Source organism: Aricia agestis, chromosome 19 (genome assembly GCF_905147365.1).
Source record: "Aricia agestis chromosome 19, ilAriAges1.1, whole genome shotgun sequence".
NCBI classification, from domain to species: domain Eukaryota; kingdom Metazoa; phylum Arthropoda; class Insecta; order Lepidoptera; family Lycaenidae; genus Aricia; species Aricia agestis.
The window spans coordinates 868,413-889,107 of NC_056424.1; the positions used below are offsets into that span (position 1 = coordinate 868,413).

Genomic DNA, 20,695 nt, shown 5'->3' on the forward strand with positions numbered 1-20,695 from the left:
ACGAATGAATGTTTGGGAAACTTTGATCAGAAGAGGTACAGTTGCCAACACTTAGGTCTATTTTTTTAAATAAAATTAGGGGGCGAACAAGCAAACGGGTCAACAGATGGAAAACAACCAACGTCGCCCATGGACACTTGCAACATCAGAAGAGTTGCAGATGCGATGCCGGCCTTTTCAATCTCTCAATTAATAGATTTAAAAAAGTTGTTAAAAAACGTTTGTGTACCAAAGCGTACTATAAAGTTACTGATTTCATGAATGATAGTACACCATGGGAATAAGGTCGCCCCCCGCAGAGCTGTTTCTATATAATATTATGTATAATAATCGTACACTCGTTGTATTTTATTTAGTCACACTGTTATTTTATAATATATTTTTTGTAATTTTCCATCTTTTTAGAAAAAGATGGCCCCGTGCGAGTTTCTTACGCCGGTTCTTCTCGCCGGGTTAGTTCCCGAACCGGTGGTAGGCATCTGTGTAGCCCCGACGTTCAGAGAATATTTGAAAAAAAATATTCTGAATAAAAAATTTTGAGTTTAAGTTTGAGTTTTAAGCCATCAATTCCCAAGCGACAGCCTGTCTGCGATACCCACGATGGAGGTGTTACGAGGGAATACGACCGAATAACGTTGGCCCACCATCTGATCTTTGTCTATGGTCTAATGACTTAAAAGGCCCATTCACGGCAGGACTGCACGGCAGTCCTGCAGTGAATGGGCCTCACCGATTGGTTCACATTCGGTGTTTCCGGCCGGCAACACCGAGTGTGAACCAATCAGTGAGGCCCTTTAATGCAATGAACAACTCTATAATTTCCAGAATGCTGAAACAGATTATCCTGCTATGCTGTCTGTGCGGTGCTCTCGCACAGAAGTACCACACCCTGAACGACGACTATGATGAGGACGCGGCAGTGAAGCGGCCCGGCCTGCTGAAGAAGCAGTTCGAGTGCTTCCTGGACAAGGGACCCTGCACCCCGGTGTGGGACAGCTACAAGAGTGAGTTACGATTGCTGTTAGCATCAGTAGCGGCGTTAGGGGGCGACGCTGGGCGACCGCCTAGGGCGCCAGATAAAAAGGGCCGCCAAATTTTTTAACACTACCAGACCAGCACCGTGGGCGAAGAAATCTCGCCCAAGGCGCTGGTAGTGGTAAAACTGGCCCTGGTTAGCATATTTAACAACATTAGGGAAAGAATTGACATAGATACTGATAGATTTTAGTGACGAAATGGCGGATTGCCTTTGTCTAACTGTCACTTTGTCTATTCTTCCGTATAAAGAAACGTATGGTGACCATGCTATACCTGCTGGAAAGATGGCATTAAGGCCATTTACACATAAGGCTGCCATGAGCCATCACATTAAGTCGTCAGTAGTGCGGTAGCAGCGTGACTTCCATGACAAAAAGACTCGCGCGGCTGTCGCGCTTCTTTTTAGGGTTCCGTAGTCAACAAGGAACCCTTATAGTTTCGGTCTGTCCATCCGTCTGTCTGTCCGCGGTTTGATCAGAGACTTATAGGAACTACAAAGCTGTAATTTGGCATGAATGTACCGTCTACATATTAATGATGCCAACAAAATGGTACATAAAATCTTTAAAATAATATTTTTTATGGTATCTCCCCTACACATCCAAAGACTTCTATTTAAATAAGTAAATAGAATACTTTGTACACATCAAGCGGGGATGATTATTTTTTTTATCGTGTGGGTTGTCGTTGAATAGTTTTTTTTTAAATATTATGAGTATTCAAAGATCATTTTCAGATTTAGGAATCCATTTGTGAAATTCATACATTTGGCAAATCGATTTATTACGTTTTCTGCGAAAGAATCGCTCATATCTTTAAGAAGTTTATATGATCCGGGGGGGCTGCCCCCCTCGGTACACCTATGCTTATCGCTCTTTAGTTTAATAATTTTAAAGTTTTTTTCAAGTGCTTCAAAGAAAATGCCCGAGGCCGCGCGAGGATTATTCCTCGCTGTCTGCGCTGCCCCTTAGAGTCCAGCCCAGTCCAGCCCCCTTCTACCAGCTAAACGCGGTTGCTTCTGGAAATGCGAAAAAATTCACGGGAGTAGGAAATATGCTGAATTTAAAAGGAAAACTATCACGGCTAAGATTTAAGAAGACTTCAGTAATATAGTCGATCAACTAAAAAAAAATTCGGCCGTCGGCGAAGTATACTTATAGGAAATTCCTTTGAACGGAACTGAGATGATGTTGTTAGTGTTGTGAAACACGTTATAAAATATGTACATTCATTGACCATACAAAAATTGTGAAAAACTAGCGGTACTACGGAACCCTATATTGCGCGTGGCCCAACACGCACTTGGCCGGTTTTTAAAATAGAAGTTGCACGTACTATTACCTATTCTGTGGTTGCACTGCTGCCGCATTACAGCAGCTGGCGAGTGGCGACCCTAACTGCGAAAGCTGCGAAGCTTACAGCGTCGTGTCGCAAAAATAACATCGTCCAACAATGCGATGCAATAATTGTCTTTTTGTAAAAATTTGTATCGGTTTCTACGACTCGTTCTGCGGCGTCCGGCTGCACTCTGATACATTTAAATATATATTTTTTTATGAAATAAGGGGGCAAACGAGCAGACGGGTCACTTGTAACTTCCGTCGCCCATGGACACTCGCAGCATCAGAAGAGCTGTAGGTGCGTTGCCGGCCTTTTAAGAGGGAATAGGGTAATAGGGGAGGGTAGGGATGGGAAGGGAAGGGAATAGGGGAGGATAGGGAAGAGAATAGGGTAGGGGATTGGGCCTCCAGTAAACTCACTCAAGCGCTGTTTCACGCCGGTTTTCTGTGACAACGTGGTATTTCTCCTGTCAAGCCGGCCCATTCGTGTCGAAGCATGGCTCTCCCACGTCTAAATTACATGTTATAGGATTAAACTTCAATTTAATGACGAGTTTGACAAATAATGTACTTATAGGGGTTTGGGGCTTATGTCGAAATCTTCATTCTCATAACTCATTACAGTTAAGTAATGGCAGTACCGTACCACAATAGACATAACTACACCGTACGTTAAGTAGTGGCAGAAAAATTTTAACGATGCGATTAAGTTATCGCTTAAAGGTGCTCCCACACAGCAGTTATATATAACGTTATCAAACATTGTGTAACACGATAACATTATTTTTGTAACAGCGTGTAACATACGCGGCTTCAACATGTCAAGAAATATTAAACATGTCTTTGTTTTAATTTGTAATAAAAAATTAGACAAAAACGTTACATAACACGTTATATTTAAACTGCTGTGTGGGAGCACCTTTAGGCGATAACTTAGGGTGGGTTGCACCAACTTACTTTAACTATAACTGTAACTTTAAATATTACTTTAACTTCAATGCAAAATGTCAAATCTTTGGTTAAAGTCAAAAATAGACGCCATATTTAACCATAACCATAGAGCTCGACAAATCTTAAATGCATGTGGTGAAAAAGGAACTAACTCTGTCATCATTCAAAAACGCAAGTTTTGACAGTTCTCCTTTACCAGCAGCGCCCCGCCCACGTTCAGTTAAAGCCTTGTCGGACCGTCTTCTGTCAAATTCTGTGGTCATAGTTAAGGTTAAAGTTAAATTAGCCTTAACTATAACCAATAACTTTGACCATAACTTTAACTTTAACCATGGTTAAATACGGTATCTAATCGATTCACGATCGAAAATTACAATATTATACTTATAGCTAAGTCGAATAAATCTAGCCTGTATTGACTTGAGTTTAACATTTAAGGCTCACGTAAAGCTAACCTGCATAATACCTACACTCTACTCGCACTTAAGGCTGGAACGAAGGTAAATAATAAAAAATAATTAGTACTTAATAGTTAAGTTATTGTAAAAAATACGTTTTTAAGGTCATTGAAGTAAGCCAGTGCTGGATTTATATTTTTAGTACAGAATTTGCAAGTTTAATTAATTATTATTTTCTAAAATAATTATTGCTACTTAATTAAAATCAACATCTTATACTATATACTTACCTAATACTTGTGTTAATTTATGAGTATGACTTATGCACAATAGACATAACTACACTTATGAGCGTAGTTTTTCTTCTATCTACGAGACTCTCGTAAATCGTATTGAGTAAATCACAAAATTAAAAATTTATTCCACTTTGAAACCGTTATTTTTGAAGAACGTTATTTTTTAGCCCTAAAAAATGTCTGTTGCGGCCCGCGACACCAAGACCAAAACAAGTTAGTGGCTCGTATGAAAAAAAGGTTGGGGACCACTGTTATAGCCAGGCCCCAGGGTACTGTTAGCTGCGGGCTCTACACTTGCGGTGCGAATTGCGGCCGTGATTCGCGGACGGATGCTACGCGCCGTGAGCCCTCCACACTCGCGGTTCGCGGCCTTCGCGGGCTTTCGCGCCGCGAGTGTAGAGCCCGCATATAAATACGAAGCCGCGAAGCGCAAATACGAAGCTGCGAAACCCTCCACACTCGACTCGCGGTCGCGGCCTTCGCAGGCTTTGGCGCCGCAAGTGTAGAGCCCGCATTCCGATCAACGCTGCATGCAGCACCGAGCACGTGACAGCGACCCGCGACTCGCGAGCCTAAAGCGGGCTCCACACTCAAGGTCAAAGATCAGCAAATTTTGTTAATAAAATAAAGAAATCACGGTAAAAAGTAAGTGTTCCCAAAATTTCAGGTTGATAGCATAATATGTATTTTTTTTGTTATGCGCCTTTAAAGTTGGATATTCAAGTCGATTTTTTTTCAATTAAATTTCTTAATATTTGTATACCATTCGATAATTTATGCAATTAAAAGCAAGTTTTGTTATGAAACCACTTACATAAACGCAATATTTAATATACCTATCAAACAAAGTTCTCTCCCGATGCGTACAAACTACGCAAGAGTGACGCTATATACTCTCGTAGCACTTTGTATGGAGCGATTCGGGCAGGTCTATTTTATGAGATATTTGAATTGTCATATCTTAGTGAATTTTTAAGCTATCAGAGTCATTTTTTCAGCGATGTTTCTATTTTTTAAGGGTCTTTCAATAACCAATAAGAAAAAAAAATAGTCATCATGCCTTTTGCGGCGGCGATTCACCATGAACACGACGCGGATAAATACGACCCTCTACACTCGCAATCTTCGCATTTACATTCGTGTATTTGAGTAAAATGGACGTTGAAGTCATTGTTGCTGCTGCTCTTACAATTACCATAGTATGCTTATCAAAACCGAAACCGGACTGGGAAAGCCGCGAAGCGCGAACGCGAAGCCGTGAAATCCTCCACACGCGCGGCTCGCGGCCTTCGCGGGCATTCACGGCGCGAGTGTGGAGCCCGCATAACAAATTATAATAAAAAGGAAATTGATTCCTTAACAGTTGACAGACCAACGTCATTTGGTCTGATCATATCAATTCGATGTTAATTATTGTGATCTGTTGGTTGGGTTTGACGTAACGCGACCAAACTACGTAGCCTGTCCATCTGTCTAGGAATCAACTTCTCTGATAGTATATTATAGAACTTTCTTTTTCTGTCTTCCAGAGTACATATCGGAGGCAGTAGAGCGGTCCTGTGACAAGTGTTTGCCGAACCAGGAACACGAGTTCAAGAAATTCCTGGCGGAGGGCAAGCGCTCCATGCCTGACATGTACGACGCCTTCCGCGCCCGGTACGACCCTACGGGCCAGTACTGGCCCAGGCTGGAAGTCGAGCTGCAGAAATATTGAGCTGTAGTCACCAGCGCCTTGGGCGAGATTTCTCCGGCGCCCAGGGTGCTGGTTGTACTAAAAAGGGCCCTTTTTATCCGGCGCCCTGGGCGGTCGCCTAGCGTCGCCTCATCCAAACGCCGCTACTGGTAGTTATTGATGTAGTGTGATAATAATTATCATTTATTAATAAATGGTTCATTAGTCTATGGATACTGGAAATATTATTGCTGACCTTTGTGTATCATTCTACCTATCAAGTACGTATTGGTTGATGTCCCATTTGGTCATAGCTATGTCTGCAGTCTGCCGTTCTGTGTTGGGATGTAATAGAAGTGAATAAGAGTTAAGGCCCTCCCCCGAGCAAACGACCTTGGCCATACATTTGCCGCGTTGCCGAGATCGCACCAAAACCCAATTTTTTTACTTATCTTCAAAATTGTCCTAAAAAAAATTAAAACGGGGAATATGTAGTTTATGATATTGTCGAACTACTGGCGTGTGTTTCAAATAAAAGTAAGTAATTTGTAAATCTTAAGTCGATGCTTAATGTATGCTTGAATTTTAATAAATTGGTTTTACTTCGGAAGCTGATATCATGAGTATAATAAACAAAAATAGAAAATTTAAAACGGGGAAAGGAATTTTGATATAAGGTCAGGGTAAGAGAAACATACTTTACTGTTTTTTGAACATTTTGGCCTTCAGCTATCAAAATTATACATTTATTTCGATATTAATTGAAACAAATCTATGCTTTTGAAATATTATACTTAAATTTTTTTGATACAGCACTAGATTGTACGTATAATTACGGCACAATTTAGCAACAAAGCTAGGTCATAAAAAAGTTCCTCATTCCCTAGATTTGGGGTAAGAGAAACACTCGATATTTTTAAGTAATAACTCATGTTTTTTTAGTATTTATATAGCATGTATTAATCATTTTCTTTGAGTTAAGGGAATTAAACCTTCCCTAGTTTAAAATAAGGCCTTATTTAGGCTGACAGGATACAAAAACGAAATTCGGGGTAACATGAACATATGGGTAAGGTCAGACTTTGTAGCTTTCAAATTATGAGTTTATATACGGCTTTAAATACGGTAAATTACAGAATCTCCGTAGGGAAGGCTCTGACAGCGTTTTAGCTTGGCCCAAACAATGCTGAGGGTAATGCTTTCCACTCAAAATTCAAATACTTGAGTATTTTATAGGTGGCTTGATAGCTTAGACGTTTTATTAGTGAGTGTAGACTGTAGTTCTTAGAAGAACGGGAAATAATAGTTATTGGCTTGTTTTGTTTTTAACGAGAATGCCATAAATTACAATAAATTGGCCATTATTATCATTTTAATTGCGTTTTCCTTAAATAAAGTCCTGTAATAACTTCAAAATACATACTTACATAAAATTTTAATAAACAAAGACATTTAAGTATTTTACATAAGAAACGTCAAGTAAAGACTTCTAAAATTTAAACTATAATTATTATTACTACACACTTATTTATATAAGCTTAGTTTAAATATTTGATTTGGAAACTAAGTAAGTACTTATACAAAACTAAAATATAGATTTATTCAATATGATCGCTATACTTAATCGTAAAAAAATATTATAATTAAGTAGGCATTATTTTAATATCCTGCCTATATAATATACGCTAATTCTACTGCAAGATTCTCAAAAACCAGCCACAGCTGCTCTCAAGGGTGTGATGTAGATATTGCCAGGGTCATACTTCTTACTGTACTGCCTGAAACCCTCAGGGTCCACCTTCTCCAGACCGTCCAGCCACGTCTTCAACATGTGCTTCTGGGGTGGATTGCATCGCGCGCAGCTCTCCCGGATGAAGGTGGGAATGTGCTCTGAAACAGATTTTCGAGTACGAGTATATTCTATTATCTTTTGTCGTTTTAGTATAGTATTAATTTTACTTTTAACGAGCATAATAATACATTATTATTGTATGTTTTCGTGCACGTCCTATCTGCTGTTTTTTTTATCCTATCTCTCTCCGTAGGGCTGCTGGTAGAGATTTCTTTTTAGAAATAAGCAGATCCTTTGTGTCGTCTTTCTGTGTAAACTGTTATATTATTGTTATGTTTTCCTGTGCACAGTAAATTATAAATAAAAAATTAAAAAAACTCCCGCAACTCCATTGCACAGAAATACATTTATCGCGCGGGTAAAGTATCCTATCGCCTATGAGTTATGACTTACGGTATATCCTTTCCCGGGACTCAAACTAAGTATTTCCATATCAAATTTCGTCAAAATTGGTTCAGTAGTTTAAGCGTAAAGAGGTAAAAGACAGACATACTTTCGCATTTACAATATTAGTATGGAATATGGATTGTTCCCCTTTAAAAGGGGGTTAGTTCGCTAGGGGTCGCTTTATAGCGATTTTTTTTTTAAATGAAATAAGGGGCAAACGAGCAAACGGGTCACCTGATGGAAAGCAACTTCCGTCGCCCATGAACATTCGCAGCATCAGAAGAGCTGCAGGTGCGTTGCCGGCCTTTTAAGAGGGAATAGGGTAATAGGGGAGGGTAAGGATGGGAAGGGAAGGGAATAGGGGAGGGTAGGGAAGGGAATAGGGTAGGGGATTGGGCCTCCGGTAAACTCACTCACTCGGCGAAACACAGCGCAAGCGCTGTTTCTATATAGCACGAAGCTAACTTTTTTTTAAACGGATTAACGGTTAACGAAGTTAACTATTTGATTAACGGTGCCCAGCTATGGTAATAGGGTTACAAAATGTTCCATGTTCCTGTTGATCCCGAGTTTCCGAGTGCACTTGCACCACCTGGCACCCCCTGCCCATGCCGGCGCCCATGTGCAGTATACACTTACCCCCTTACTAATAAACGTTGTATAAGCTTTGAATACTTATACAGTGTTTTGTTCCTGTCACACAAGTGACATTTTTAATTGAGTTGAAGAAGACAAAACACTGTATAACTATTCAAAGCTCATACAGCGTTTATTAGTAAGGGGGACTTATGTGCAGTATTCACAAATAATAAAAAGTGCCTGCCCTTTTTAGAACAAAATTATAATTGGAATTAGTTATTGTTATTTCCAATTTATAAGGCACTTCATTAGCTGTTTATGTTGAACAAAGTACGAGAAATAATTAGTTGTGGTGAAAAAACCTGATTATGTAATTTAACCAACAAAATGATTTGAATATGTATAATTACCTATGTAAATTGAGTTTTTAATTTTTTATGGTATCTGTCGGAAATATTAACAAATGCTAAATATAACTCTAAGCAGTAAGCAACATAAAAATTAAATAGCACTCATTTTGATTAAATGCAGCGGCGGCTTTAGGGGGTGGCGAACAGGGCAACCGCCCAGGGGCTCGCTCTTGCAGGGGCCTCAAACAAAGTGTCATAAATTGGCATTTTATTTGAATTTTTGACAGTGAGGTCCCGATGTCGTAGGCACGGCGCGGCGCGGCGCGGCGGCGCGGTGGATAGACGGTTAAAGGGTCTTGCAAAGACCTACAAACCGGGGCCTCGCAAATCGCAATGGGTAAGACCGCCACTGCTTAATTGCATGTAGGTACAATATTTAAATTATGTAGTTTTTACGTTACTAATGTTTACGGTTAGTTAACACAAAAACTTTATAATAGTATTATGTCTTTAATATATTATTCTTTTTATACTTAGACGTATTTACCTACTATTTAGGTACCGGGGGGCCAGGTGGGCAAGGCCCACTCCTGCACCCTAAATTCCATACTACTTAGCAACTTTACTGGCAAGAAAAGTTAGGTATTCGACGTATTAGCTGCTTATACAATAATATTTTTCCTTGTCTGTTTAACGGCTTTTGAAACGTGAAACGTAGGTATAAGACAAGGCGGACGGAAGCCACGGCAGACGTGTAATAACGCGTCTCCGTCCTGCGCGGAGTAGGAACACGGTCGGGTTTTAGTGGGTACAGCTGCGGCCACTTACCATCTCTTCGGCCGTAGCAAGTCCCATATACCCCGGTGGGCCTTCCACAACGCTGCCGAGGATGCGTAATAGCATTTCCCGACCCAAAAAAAAGGTATAAGACAAGGACAGAATAGAGCACCAAGTATTCGTTAGTAGGATACTAAACCCGCGTCCCCTCTAGTAAATAAAGTATAAATAAAGATAATAATATAGAGATAATAATATAAGATAACAATAAAGATACGCCCGTGATCTTACCTTATTGGATAAAGGAGAATGCCCAAAGGTGGTACCAAAAAGTGTCATGCGCTAAGATAAAAATCTTATAAGTACTTACTTAGTAATTATTTTTCGATTTTTTTTACGTAATTACACGCCAGGAATCCAATTTAAAAAACCCGGAATTTAAATTAAAGAATAAAAGTTAGTAAACGACTCCCTTCATATTCGGTTAGTGATGTAGTGCATAATGCATTACTAGCTTTTCGACCGAGCTTTGCTCGGTATTCGATAAAACACAAATAAAATGTCATTTTCTAAAAATTATTTCTAGCTAGATCGATTTATCGCCCCTAAAACCCCCTATATACTAAATTTCGTGAAAATCGTTGGAGCCGGTTCCGAGATTCCAATTATATATTTACATATATACAAGAATTGCTCGTTTAAAGATATAAGATTAGAAACACATAAAAACAATTTAGACTAGTAGTCTAGAACTTACTTTTATAGCTCTGCATCACGTCATTGCAGGGTCCTTTATCCAGGTAGCAGTCCAGGTGCTGCCGCAGGAGCTTCTTGTCCGCCATCACGGCGTTGAAGTCGTGGTTGTCATCCATCGTGTCGTGATAGTCCACGCCGTTGGCGAAGGCAGACAGTACCACCAAAAGAGCTGCGTGTCTAGTCGGATTGGTGGAGGGACGCAAGAGGTCATACAAGAGATTAGAGAGATCTATCAGAGAAGTTGATTCGTAGGCAGAGGGCCGACTTAGGTATGTAATTTGGTCGCGTTATGTCAAACCCGACTCCCCACGTTCCAGTTGATATTAAAACGATCAAAACGCTCTATTTTGAGCGTTGATCGTTTTTAACTGAAGTCGGTTAATAAAATGGAACGCGGGGGATATAAGAAGGGATCACGTGACTTATACCCCGCGTTCCAGATGAGGTAAAAACGCTAACGCTCAAGACCGTAGTTTTTCCCGTTCCACTAGCATGTGAGCGTCAGTGATACAAACCCAAGTGGAACGGATTATGGATCGTTTTGAGCGTTTTGAGAAAAGTTTAAAAAAAGAACTAAGTATATTTTTTTTATACATAAGTATTTACATTGAACAGAACTTGGATATTACGACCCTTTTCTTTACGTCGTAAATAAAAGTACATAGTTGTTTATACTTAGTTACATTTATTTTACAAATAAAATACTTAATATAATATTTGTTTCGTTTTTAGTATTACATTTTTTTTACTGAAGTAATCATATTTTAATATACTTAGTTAAACTTTTATTTTATTTCAGTTTTCACATGGAATCATATTATAATAACAAAACCACATGCTTTGAATATTGATTATTGACTATTGTCACATAAACGTTAGGTGTAAGTACCTGTTGACTTAGCATTACGCGGTACGTAATGCTAAGTCAACAGGTACAGGAGAGATGAAATTAAGAAATCATTTGACCTTTTATTTAAAACAATTTCTTTTCCAATCAAAATATTTTATTAAATGTTATTTAATATAATATGTACTTATTTCAATTAAAATATTATTTGTAATGAAATAATATAAAGTTTTTTTGTCTCTACTCTCTCCTGAAAACTTTCCGAACATGGCTTTCGCGATTATAGTTACGTTAAAATTAAAAAAAAAACTAGAACGACCACTTTGACCCATCTTCGTCAAGGGTCGTTTTGAGCGAAAATGATGACGTCATGAGTGACGTCATAGCCGCGATCTAAACGACCCCGGTCGCCAAAGGGAACGGCAGAAGGGGACGTTTTGAGCGTTTTGGTTAAAATTAACGTCTTCTGGAACGCAGCCATATTGAATTGACATAATTCGACCAAATGACGTAGATCTCCTTATGAATCAACTTCTCTGATAGTACCTATTGTCTGACGGTACTGTATGATGAAATGATAATATGGCTTCAATAGTACATGATGAAATGAAATGAGATTAGATATATAGAGACTAGGGCCCCCGTAAGGGCTCCTGGCGCCTGTGTGCAAAAAAATTATTTTTGCGCCCCTTTAGGCAAATTTTTTTGGTCCTTGGTTTTGGCGCCGCTAAAGATGGCGATTTGGCGCCCCTAGAGGATGGCGCCCGTGTACATTACGTACGCGTTGCACATAATATGGTAGCGGCCAGCGTGGGCCCTGTATAGCGATATCTCGTGCCAATATTACGCAAATGTTTTCTAAACGCTGTGAACTTCTGAACCGATGTTGACGATATTTGGTTTAGTTATTTTGATTTTATATTGATTTTCTGCTCAAAAACAGGAAAGGGTATATATAAAGAAATAGTTTGTGTTTAGCAAAATGTGCGGGGAGAGCCTAGATTCTAGACTCTCGTCACAAAGGTATATAATACTTGATTAGGAATAAAACATTACCGATAATTATAAAATAATATGATTGATGAAAAAAATGAACATTTTTATTTTTTGAGCAACTTACCTAATAAACATGTTTACCACTACTAAACAAAGGTTAACGTTAAAGTCCACCTCCAAAGGCTTTTAAAAGTGGTCTGATAAATATTTATTGTAGTGTACGAAATATATTCTAATATTTTGTAGACTTTAACAGTTTAATTATGCACAAAAATGCCACACATGCAAAATAACTCCCACGTTATTATGTGTAATTACGTTAAAATGAACTTGACGATATTGACTCTGTACTTACCTACATAAATAAGTAACAAAGATTGTTATTAGTTATAACACTAGTTTTTATAGCTTATTAGTTATTATATTAAGTAGGTGCTAGAGTTAATAAAGTCTTAAGACGACACCAGACATTTTTTATTTATATCTTCGTTTTGAGGGCACCTCTTGAACAATCTCCCCTAGCATTGAAATACTAATTGGCCTTAACATATCGAGTAAAGTCCAGTTCCGATACCATCTAGAGGGTAAGGCCAAGTTAGCCTCGAAGAAGCTATGGTGTTCTTAACAGAGTGAGACAGTACTTCAGTCCGGACCAATGCCTACAACTCTACAAGGCGCAGGTTCGGCCTTGGAATATTGTTCTCATCTCTCGGCAAGGGCGCCAAAATACCAACTGCTCCCTCTCGATCGTATCCAACGAAGGGCCGTTCGAATTGTTGACTGCCATAGTGTTTCAAACAGCTTGGACCCCTTGGAATTACGCCAGTCGCCGAGATGTATAGCTTCACTCTGCATCCTCTATCGGTTGTATCACGGGGAGTGCTCGGAGAAATTGTTCGGAATCATACCTCCTGCAACTTTTTGCCATTGCCCCACGCGAAAAATATGCCATCCTCATCACCTTGATTGGCAGTCTTCCACCGTGCGTTTTTGCGTAACTTTCTGCCACGCACTGTAATACTCTGTAACGAACTGTCACCAGCAGTATTTCCGGACCTATACGACCTGCAAACCTTATTCGAGAGCGTATTCCCTCTTAAAAGGCACGCACCATCAGCTCTTCTGATGTTGCGAGTGTCCATGGGCGACGGCTTTCCATCAGGTGACCCGTTTGCTTATTTGCCCCCTTATTTCATCAAAAAAATATATGAGTGTAAAACTTCCTCTCCTAAGCCGCGCCGGCGCGGCGGTCTACTATCCTAAATAAGCCATGTCATATTACCCTGTTCGGCAAGTACCCATCGCATCGTACGAATTCAGTTAGGTAAACTCAAAGATAAGCTTTTTTTTGCCTTGAGTAGGTAATCTTGGCCTTATTTTTATCTCAGACACCAAGCTAAGTCCTAACTCCTTACACCTTATATGTGATGTAGTTTTCAGCTAAAATATGTTATTTACATTACTATTCTCGTAAACGTAATTTTGTAAATTGTTATTTATTTTATAGAACCGTATTGGGATTTGGGAAGCAAAATATTAAAATTATTGATTTGATTCTGCCGCCATAAGCAATCCATAGACAAGAGGCAGTTGGAGCAAAGCATCTTTGTTTGATTTAACCATAAACCTATAATGCTACAGTATTATATATTAAGTCTATGGATTTAACTACGCAGCTGTTACAAGTGACGCTCAAATATGGCGGCGTAGCTTTTACGTTGAAACGTGTATTTTATCGCAAAGTTTCTATTTCTTACAGCTAGCCCTTTACTAGTTTAAAGGGTGAATTTTAAAATATCAAGTTTTTTTGTGATCAATATTTTTTGGGGAAAAAAAGGTTAGTGTCACATCATTTTGACATGTTAATTTTTTTTTTCATAAAATTCCAAAATTTTTCTTTTTAATTTATTAAAAAAACAAATGTCTACCCAAAGAATATTGCCGCTTTTATTTCTTAAAATGCAAGAAATGTGGATATATTTGTAAACATACGCGGTTTTAGTACAATTGGATGTGTTTAAATAGTTTTATGCTATAAATTACGCAACGACGCGGTTACAAAGCTTCGCCAAATCGATCAAATTCATGCGGTGGTATGTGTTTTTGTTTTTTCTGCATCAAAGCGTATATAATAAAGTACTCTGTGATCAAAGCTAAGCTTTAAAAGCAGGATAAAAAACATTATTTGTCAATTCCTTTTCCCGCATTTGCTTTCCAATTTAAACATTACATTTTAGAATTTATTTTTTATACTTAATAATTATTAATAAATCAATTGCTGATATAATACAGAAGCAATATTCATATTAAATATGTGCTCACAAGTCACAAGTCCACTAACCTTCAGAATTCAGATACATAAAACATAGAGAAATATATAAAATTTAAAATAATTATTCTGGAAGGCAATCATTTTACGTCCGTGATTTTACGTTTATTTTTTCCAAGTCAAATAATCTTAAATCTATTTGTCATTAAATTGTATGGTTCTTGTGTTTTGTGTAATAAGTCTCAATATTACACGGGTTATCAGTTTTACAGTTAATTCCAACGCTACAATCTACATTAATACAATGTTTTTAAAGTATGTAATAGTTAGTATTCATTTAATTATAAAAAAAAGCTTGTAATTTTTGTCAGTAGATCCCAACTGAACACAAATTAATATATTTTCTTTTGCAGACACTATGAACCGAACTATCCGCTTAGTAAATGTGGTCCCTGTTACCAAAATAAAGGTAAGCATACAATATTGTTAGGTTAACCTACTTATTATTCATATAGGTTAACCCATCAATCTCCAAGCGGCAGCCGGCTGCCTTTTCAATTCAATTCAATATCTTTATTTGCACAAAACATGATAAGATGTTACAAGTTTGCAAAAACAATACATGTTTTGCCGTTTTAATGGCATGCAAATATTACAATAAATAGGATCCTCTAAATTTAAAATCTATTGTGTCTGCGATACCCACGAATCACGATGGAGGTGTTAATTAGTTACAAATTCATATTCAGAAATGTTATGATTATTTTGCAATTATTTTATGTTATGGAATTTTTACTTCACAGAAAGAACTAAGTGACAATGAAGAAGATGAGGTGACATGTAAAGTGTGCGCTAAAGGGTTTGCCAGTGAGGTGGCACTGAACAACCATGCCAGAAATGAGCACATCGACGAGTACATCTCAGGGGAAGACCTGTGCAATCGTCCGAGGAAAAGGGTAACGCTAAGTTTATTTCTGAACCAGTGTAATTTTATTAGCTTTAAACAGATTTTTACAGGGCTGTCCAAAGCAATTTCGGTGAAGGGGAGAGTCCAGCCAGATCTTAACAAATCTCACTTGGGGGTGTTTTCTTCTAATAATAATTAATAATAACACAACAGTTTTTAAATATTTATTTTAAAGTTCTAAAAATCCAAATTGTACAATGTTCCAAAAAAATCTCTAATCAAATCAGTTATTTCAGAAACGTCAAACTCTTACTAAAGCAGAAGAGGAGGCCATGGAAATAAAAAAACAAGAGGTACTATCGTCCATGGAGCCAGCAGACTTGACGGCATTAGCATCCAAAGAGGTGGACTACATCCTCATCAAAGCTGATGATGACCCAGATGAACCAAAGAGAAGGTCCAAAGAGAAGTCTGGCACGAAAGCCAAAGCACCTAAAACTCCACGTCAAAACTCGAAGGCCAATGTTGTGCCTTTACCTATTACGTATGTATTATAGGCCCCTTAATGTGACATAATAATTATTATAATATTAAAAATGTATTAAAATTAATACAACAGTAATAACTAATAAGTTAACAAAATATGGGTTGGGCAAAAAAATTTTTTACTTGTAATTATAGAGATGAAGTCGCTCAAAAACATTAATTAATAATATAAGTTAAAGAAATTAAAATAAGTAATTGAAGTTTTAAGTTGTATTAAATTAATAAATTGTTTCCAGGGGTCCATTTGAATGTGTCATGCCATCAACCCAAGCCCCCGAGGGACTCTGCCACCAGATATTCCTGTCGTGTTGCGAATACTCCCTGCACCATAGAGACGAGCACACAAGGAGACGGAAATGCAACCGGTGCCAGGTCTGCGAGAAACCACTGTCCAGCGGTTACTCAGAATCGCCTTTCCCCTGTCTTGTAAGTTTGATATTTTGTCAATCAACATTATTTTTTTATTGAAACAAATAAATATTTTACATTTCAATATTTAAATGTATTGCATCAAGGAATTTTAATTTTTAGTTTTCAAATTATTTAAAATTGGAATTTCAGGTGTGTGGAATGGGATTTGAATCAAATAAGGAATTGACAGCTCACACCAATGTGGCACACATCAAACTAAAGCCATACCAGTGCAGCATATGCAGCAAGCGGTTCACGCAGCAGGGTGGCCTGCAACAGCACATGCGCATGCACACCGGCGAGCGCCCACACGCCTGCACCTTCTGCCCCAAAACTTTCACCCAGAAGTCCGGCATGGAGCAGCATCTTCGCATACATACAAAGGTCCGACCGTACCGCTGCGTCATATGCGAGAAGACCTTCTGCCAGTCCGTGCACCTGCAGCAGCACATGCGAACTCACACCAACGTCGCGCCCTTCGAGTGTGGCATATGCCAGAAGCGGTTCAAGCAGAGCAGCCACCTCAACTACCATCTCAAGAACCACAACCCGTTCAACATGACGGAGGAGCAGAAGAAGAAGTACGCGGGCCTCTTGGGCATGATTGAGAAGAATCTGGTGGAGGTGGAGGTGGAGGCGCTGGAGCAGGATGTGACCTCGCAGCAGGTGGACAACGAACTGAATCTGAAACAGGAGGATATCATACACTTGGAAGGCGGAGAGACTTATGTGTTTGAGGAGAATGGTGAGACGGTGTGGTGTGAGACCGTAGAGGCTGAATAATTGACTCAAGAAAGAGAAAATTATATAAAGGAAACCTTGCCAAATAAGATGTTACACTAAATTTAATTCTTTTGGACGTCAGACACCCATATTGCACTCGTTTGGCTTTTGTTAGGTTGTAACAAGTACTGTCACATTTGGAATCCCCCTTGGGCGGTTTTGTGACGTATGGATGCTCCCTGTATGTAGCATAAATGCTTAAAAATACTGCCTCATTTGCATATGCTTAGATATGATGCACATAATGCGATTATACGTGGGAGAGCCATGCTTCGGCACGAATGGGCCGGCTCGACCGGAGAAATACCACGTTCTCACAGAAAGCCGGCGTGAAACAGCACTTGCGCTGTGTTTCGTCGAGTGAGTGAGTTTACCGGAGGCCCAATCCCCTACCCTATTCCTCTCTCTTCCCTCCCCTATTCCCTTCCCTTCCTTACTATATTAACCTATTCCCTCTTAAAAGGCCGGCAACGCACTTGCAGCTCTTCTGATGCTGCGAGTGTCCATGGGCGACGGAAGTTGCTTTCCATCAGGTGACCCGTTTGCTCGTTTGCCCCCTTATTTCATAAAAAAAAAAAAATAGTTCCCCATTATTTTTGTCTTCCATATTTTGACAAATGTCTCAATTTTTAAACTAAATTAATTTAACTAAACTAAATTAAATAAAGTTTGTAAAGGAAGTGAGAAGGACTAAACTTGTTTAACTTAAATAAGAAACATTCTAATACCAAATGTAAATTTTTGTCCACACCAGAGTGAATGGAAAAGATTCATAATATTATCTTTGTTAAAAAAATCAGAGTCAAGTTTTACTTTGCCTCTCTTTTGTTTGTTCTAAGTTAGTAGAGATAGAATGTGTTTAGCATATGGTATCTCTTATACATTTTAGAATTAAAATTTAAATAAGTATCATCTCTTTGATACCGTGTATCGCCACTCAACATTTTTGGCTGTATTTGTAAATTTTAATAAGATGTAATTTATACATAATCCTAGTTATTAGAATGTAGATTATTTTTAATTATTACAGAATGTCATAATAATATGTGTATGATACTTTGTGTAAGTAACTATTATTATTAATAAACTTGTATTAAAAATATCATTTATTTCCTTTGCTCTAAATTCAAAAGCTGTCTTGTATAAGTGCACCTACCTAATATTCATAACTAAAATATTTCATTTTAAAATATTTTCTGGCCGTCGCATGGGTGATGGGGCCCTAAAATCCCGTATTGTTAAAAAAATATCTTAAATATATATTTTTTTATGAAATAAGGGGGGCAAACGAGCAAACGGGTCACCTGATGGAAAGCAACTTCCATCGCCCATGGACACTCGCAGCATCAGAAGAGCTGCAAGTGCGTTGCCGGCCTTTAAGAGGGAATAGGGGAGGGTAGGGAAGGAAAGGGAATAGGGGAGGGTAGGGAAGGGAAGGGAATAGGGGAAGGTAGGGAAGGGAATAGGGCAGGGGATTGGGCCTCCGGTCACAAATTCTCGTGTCACAATGTTAGGCCGCGTACTCCTCCGAAACGGCATTACTGATTTTAACCAAATTTTATATGCTTATTCAGTGGGTCTGAGAATCGGCTACTGGCTACTTTTTATATTGATAAGTGCATTTGTTGAATAAATAATAGTAAATTATTACAAACTCGAGACTGACGGCGACCATTGTTTGTGAGACGGGATAGCGATGGACGTTGCCATGGTGACATACTTATTTAGTCACGTCAATAAAATATTATGGGCGAAAATCGAAATACTTTGTAATATATGGCAAAGTAACGTTTGCCGGGACAGCTAGTAATAAATATTATATTATTTTTTAATTAGTTCTAATAGTTTTACGGCGTTGTGAGTTGTGACTCGATATAACTTTCCACATTTTTTTTTAATGAAAGAAGGGGGCAAACGAGCAAACGGGTCACCTGATGGAAAGCAACTTCCGTCGCCCATGTACACTCGCAGCATCAGAAGAGCTGCGGCCGTTGCCGGCCTTTTAAGAGGGGATAGGGTAATAGGGGAGGGTAGGGATGGGAAGGGAAGGGAATTGGGCCTCCGGTAAACTCACTCACTCGGCGAAACACAGCGCAAGCGCTGTTTCACGCCGGTTTTCTGTGAGAACGTGGTATTTCTCCGGTCGAGCCGGCCCATTCGTGCCGAAGCATGGCTTTCCCACGTATAATATGGCGTAAACATTCAGGCATATGTTGGAGAAAACAATTATATAAATATAATACTATGGGCTATAGAGCTATAGTCCGGTTAACGAATGTCATTACCATCTTCACCGTATGTTTTACTCTGAGCTATACCCAAGTCCGCTACAACTCAAAGAGGGTGAGACTCTTAGAGTGCGTGAGCGGGAACTTAAACGATTTCTGCTGGAACTTATTCAGGGTGATTAGGGACAAAACATACTAAAAGTCCTGACGTCTAGGAGGTGAGCTGGAGAGAGGGGAGGGCGACAAAGGTCAAAATTTTTTGTTTTTCGTCAATAACTAAAAAACTATGCGTTGTAGCAAAAAATATTCTATGACGACATGTCATTACTCCACTCCAACAATGGAGTGGAGTAATGACTTAATATAGTCTGTCAAGAAAGTGAAGAAATTAAAAAGTGGTAACATCATAGTGTCATCCCTTTTTTCTTAGCTTGATTTGAAAGGGTTGATGACACTAGGATGTTGCCACTTTTTTAATTTCTCCACTTTCTTGACAGGCTCTAGTTATCGAATTTCTTGAGCTGCTTCAAGCAAAACCCTAAAAAATTGAATTAAATTATTAAAAAAATCACTGACCCCCATTATACAAGTACGGTACGTGCTTGAGAGAGAGATCAGTGAAAAAATGCATTCAAATAAAATAGATTGACAGCGTCACAAAATCGTCGGACGTCGTCCAGTCTGTCAGCCATCTTTGCAATAACTGTGCCGTATAACATTTGCCCCGCGGGCCGCGATCCATTTGATGTTAAAAACGATCAAAACGCTCAAAATAGGAGGCATTTTGAGCGTTTTGAGCGATCTACATTTAGAGAGATCGCAGAAGGCACACCTTTTTGTGTGATCGAGTCTGCGGCGCATATACAGCCGGCATGGCGCAGCCATGCAAACTGTATGTGCGCCGGCACACTTTTTGTGTGATCGAGTCTGCGGCTTTTTGCGATCTCCCAACAAAACAAGTCGGGCAGACATATTTGAGATCCTGTTTGCGCACGTCAAAGTTTTCAAAAAGTTTGCTCAAACTTTGAAGCACATGTCTGGCGAGTGGCGCCGGCGCGCCGCAGGCCGCACTGCATAGTCACTGACCTCTATTGGGACGTTTACACTCAGCCCTTGCAAGAGGAGTGGCTCCTGTCGCTGTCGGAAATATTGCCTCAAATACTTCTGCGGCATTATAGAGGCGAGTGGGTGGTCACACTCAGCTCTCATACTCTTTTACGTAACGACTCGCAACGATGGCGGATATCGAAACTGTTGCGGCGACAGTATTATGTCCTCCGAGTTTAAATAACTATATGCATATTTTAAAAAG

At 39.1% G+C, this 20,695-nt stretch overlaps 3 protein-coding genes across 5 annotated transcripts; 2 read left to right on the forward strand and 1 right to left on the reverse strand.

Moving 5' to 3' along the window:
* Window positions 1-826: 826 nt before the first annotated feature.
* LOC121736592 (ejaculatory bulb-specific protein 3-like) lies at window positions 827-5,854 on the forward strand. Its single transcript, XM_042127899.1, has 2 exons — window positions 827-1,004; window positions 5,553-5,854. The coding sequence occupies exons 1-2, from the start codon at window positions 827-829 to the stop codon at window positions 5,735-5,737; spliced, it is 363 nt and encodes a 120-aa protein (XP_041983833.1). The 3' UTR covers window positions 5,738-5,854.
* A 1,504-nt stretch (window positions 5,855-7,358) lies between these two features.
* On the reverse strand, window positions 7,359-12,412 carry LOC121736588 (ejaculatory bulb-specific protein 3-like). The gene is made up of 3 exons (XM_042127894.1): window positions 12,364-12,412; window positions 10,398-10,573; window positions 7,359-7,585 (listed from the first exon to the last, which is right to left on the reverse strand). Exons 1-3 carry the CDS (start codon window positions 12,372-12,374, stop codon window positions 7,401-7,403), a joined length of 372 nt encoding a protein of 123 aa, XP_041983828.1. The 5' UTR covers window positions 12,375-12,412; the 3' UTR covers window positions 7,359-7,400.
* Window positions 12,413-13,912: 1,500 nt separating this feature from the next.
* Window positions 13,913-17,450, forward strand: LOC121736564 (zinc finger protein 771-like). 3 transcript variants are annotated; one of them, XM_042127848.1, is made up of 6 exons: window positions 13,913-14,076; window positions 14,922-14,977; window positions 15,312-15,464; window positions 15,712-15,959; window positions 16,198-16,387; window positions 16,523-17,450. In XM_042127848.1, exons 2-6 carry the CDS (start codon window positions 14,927-14,929, stop codon window positions 17,153-17,155), a joined length of 1,275 nt encoding a protein of 424 aa, XP_041983782.1. In that variant the 5' UTR covers window positions 13,913-14,076; window positions 14,922-14,926; the 3' UTR covers window positions 17,156-17,450. The 3 variants fall into 3 exon arrangements, with proteins under 3 accessions (XP_041983782.1, XP_041983781.1, XP_041983783.1); XM_042127847.1 differs by lacking the exon at window positions 13,913-14,076 and adding an exon at window positions 14,163-14,332; XM_042127849.1 differs by lacking the exon at window positions 13,913-14,076 and adding an exon at window positions 14,745-14,823.
* The last annotated feature ends 3,245 nt before the right edge of the window (window positions 17,451-20,695 follow it).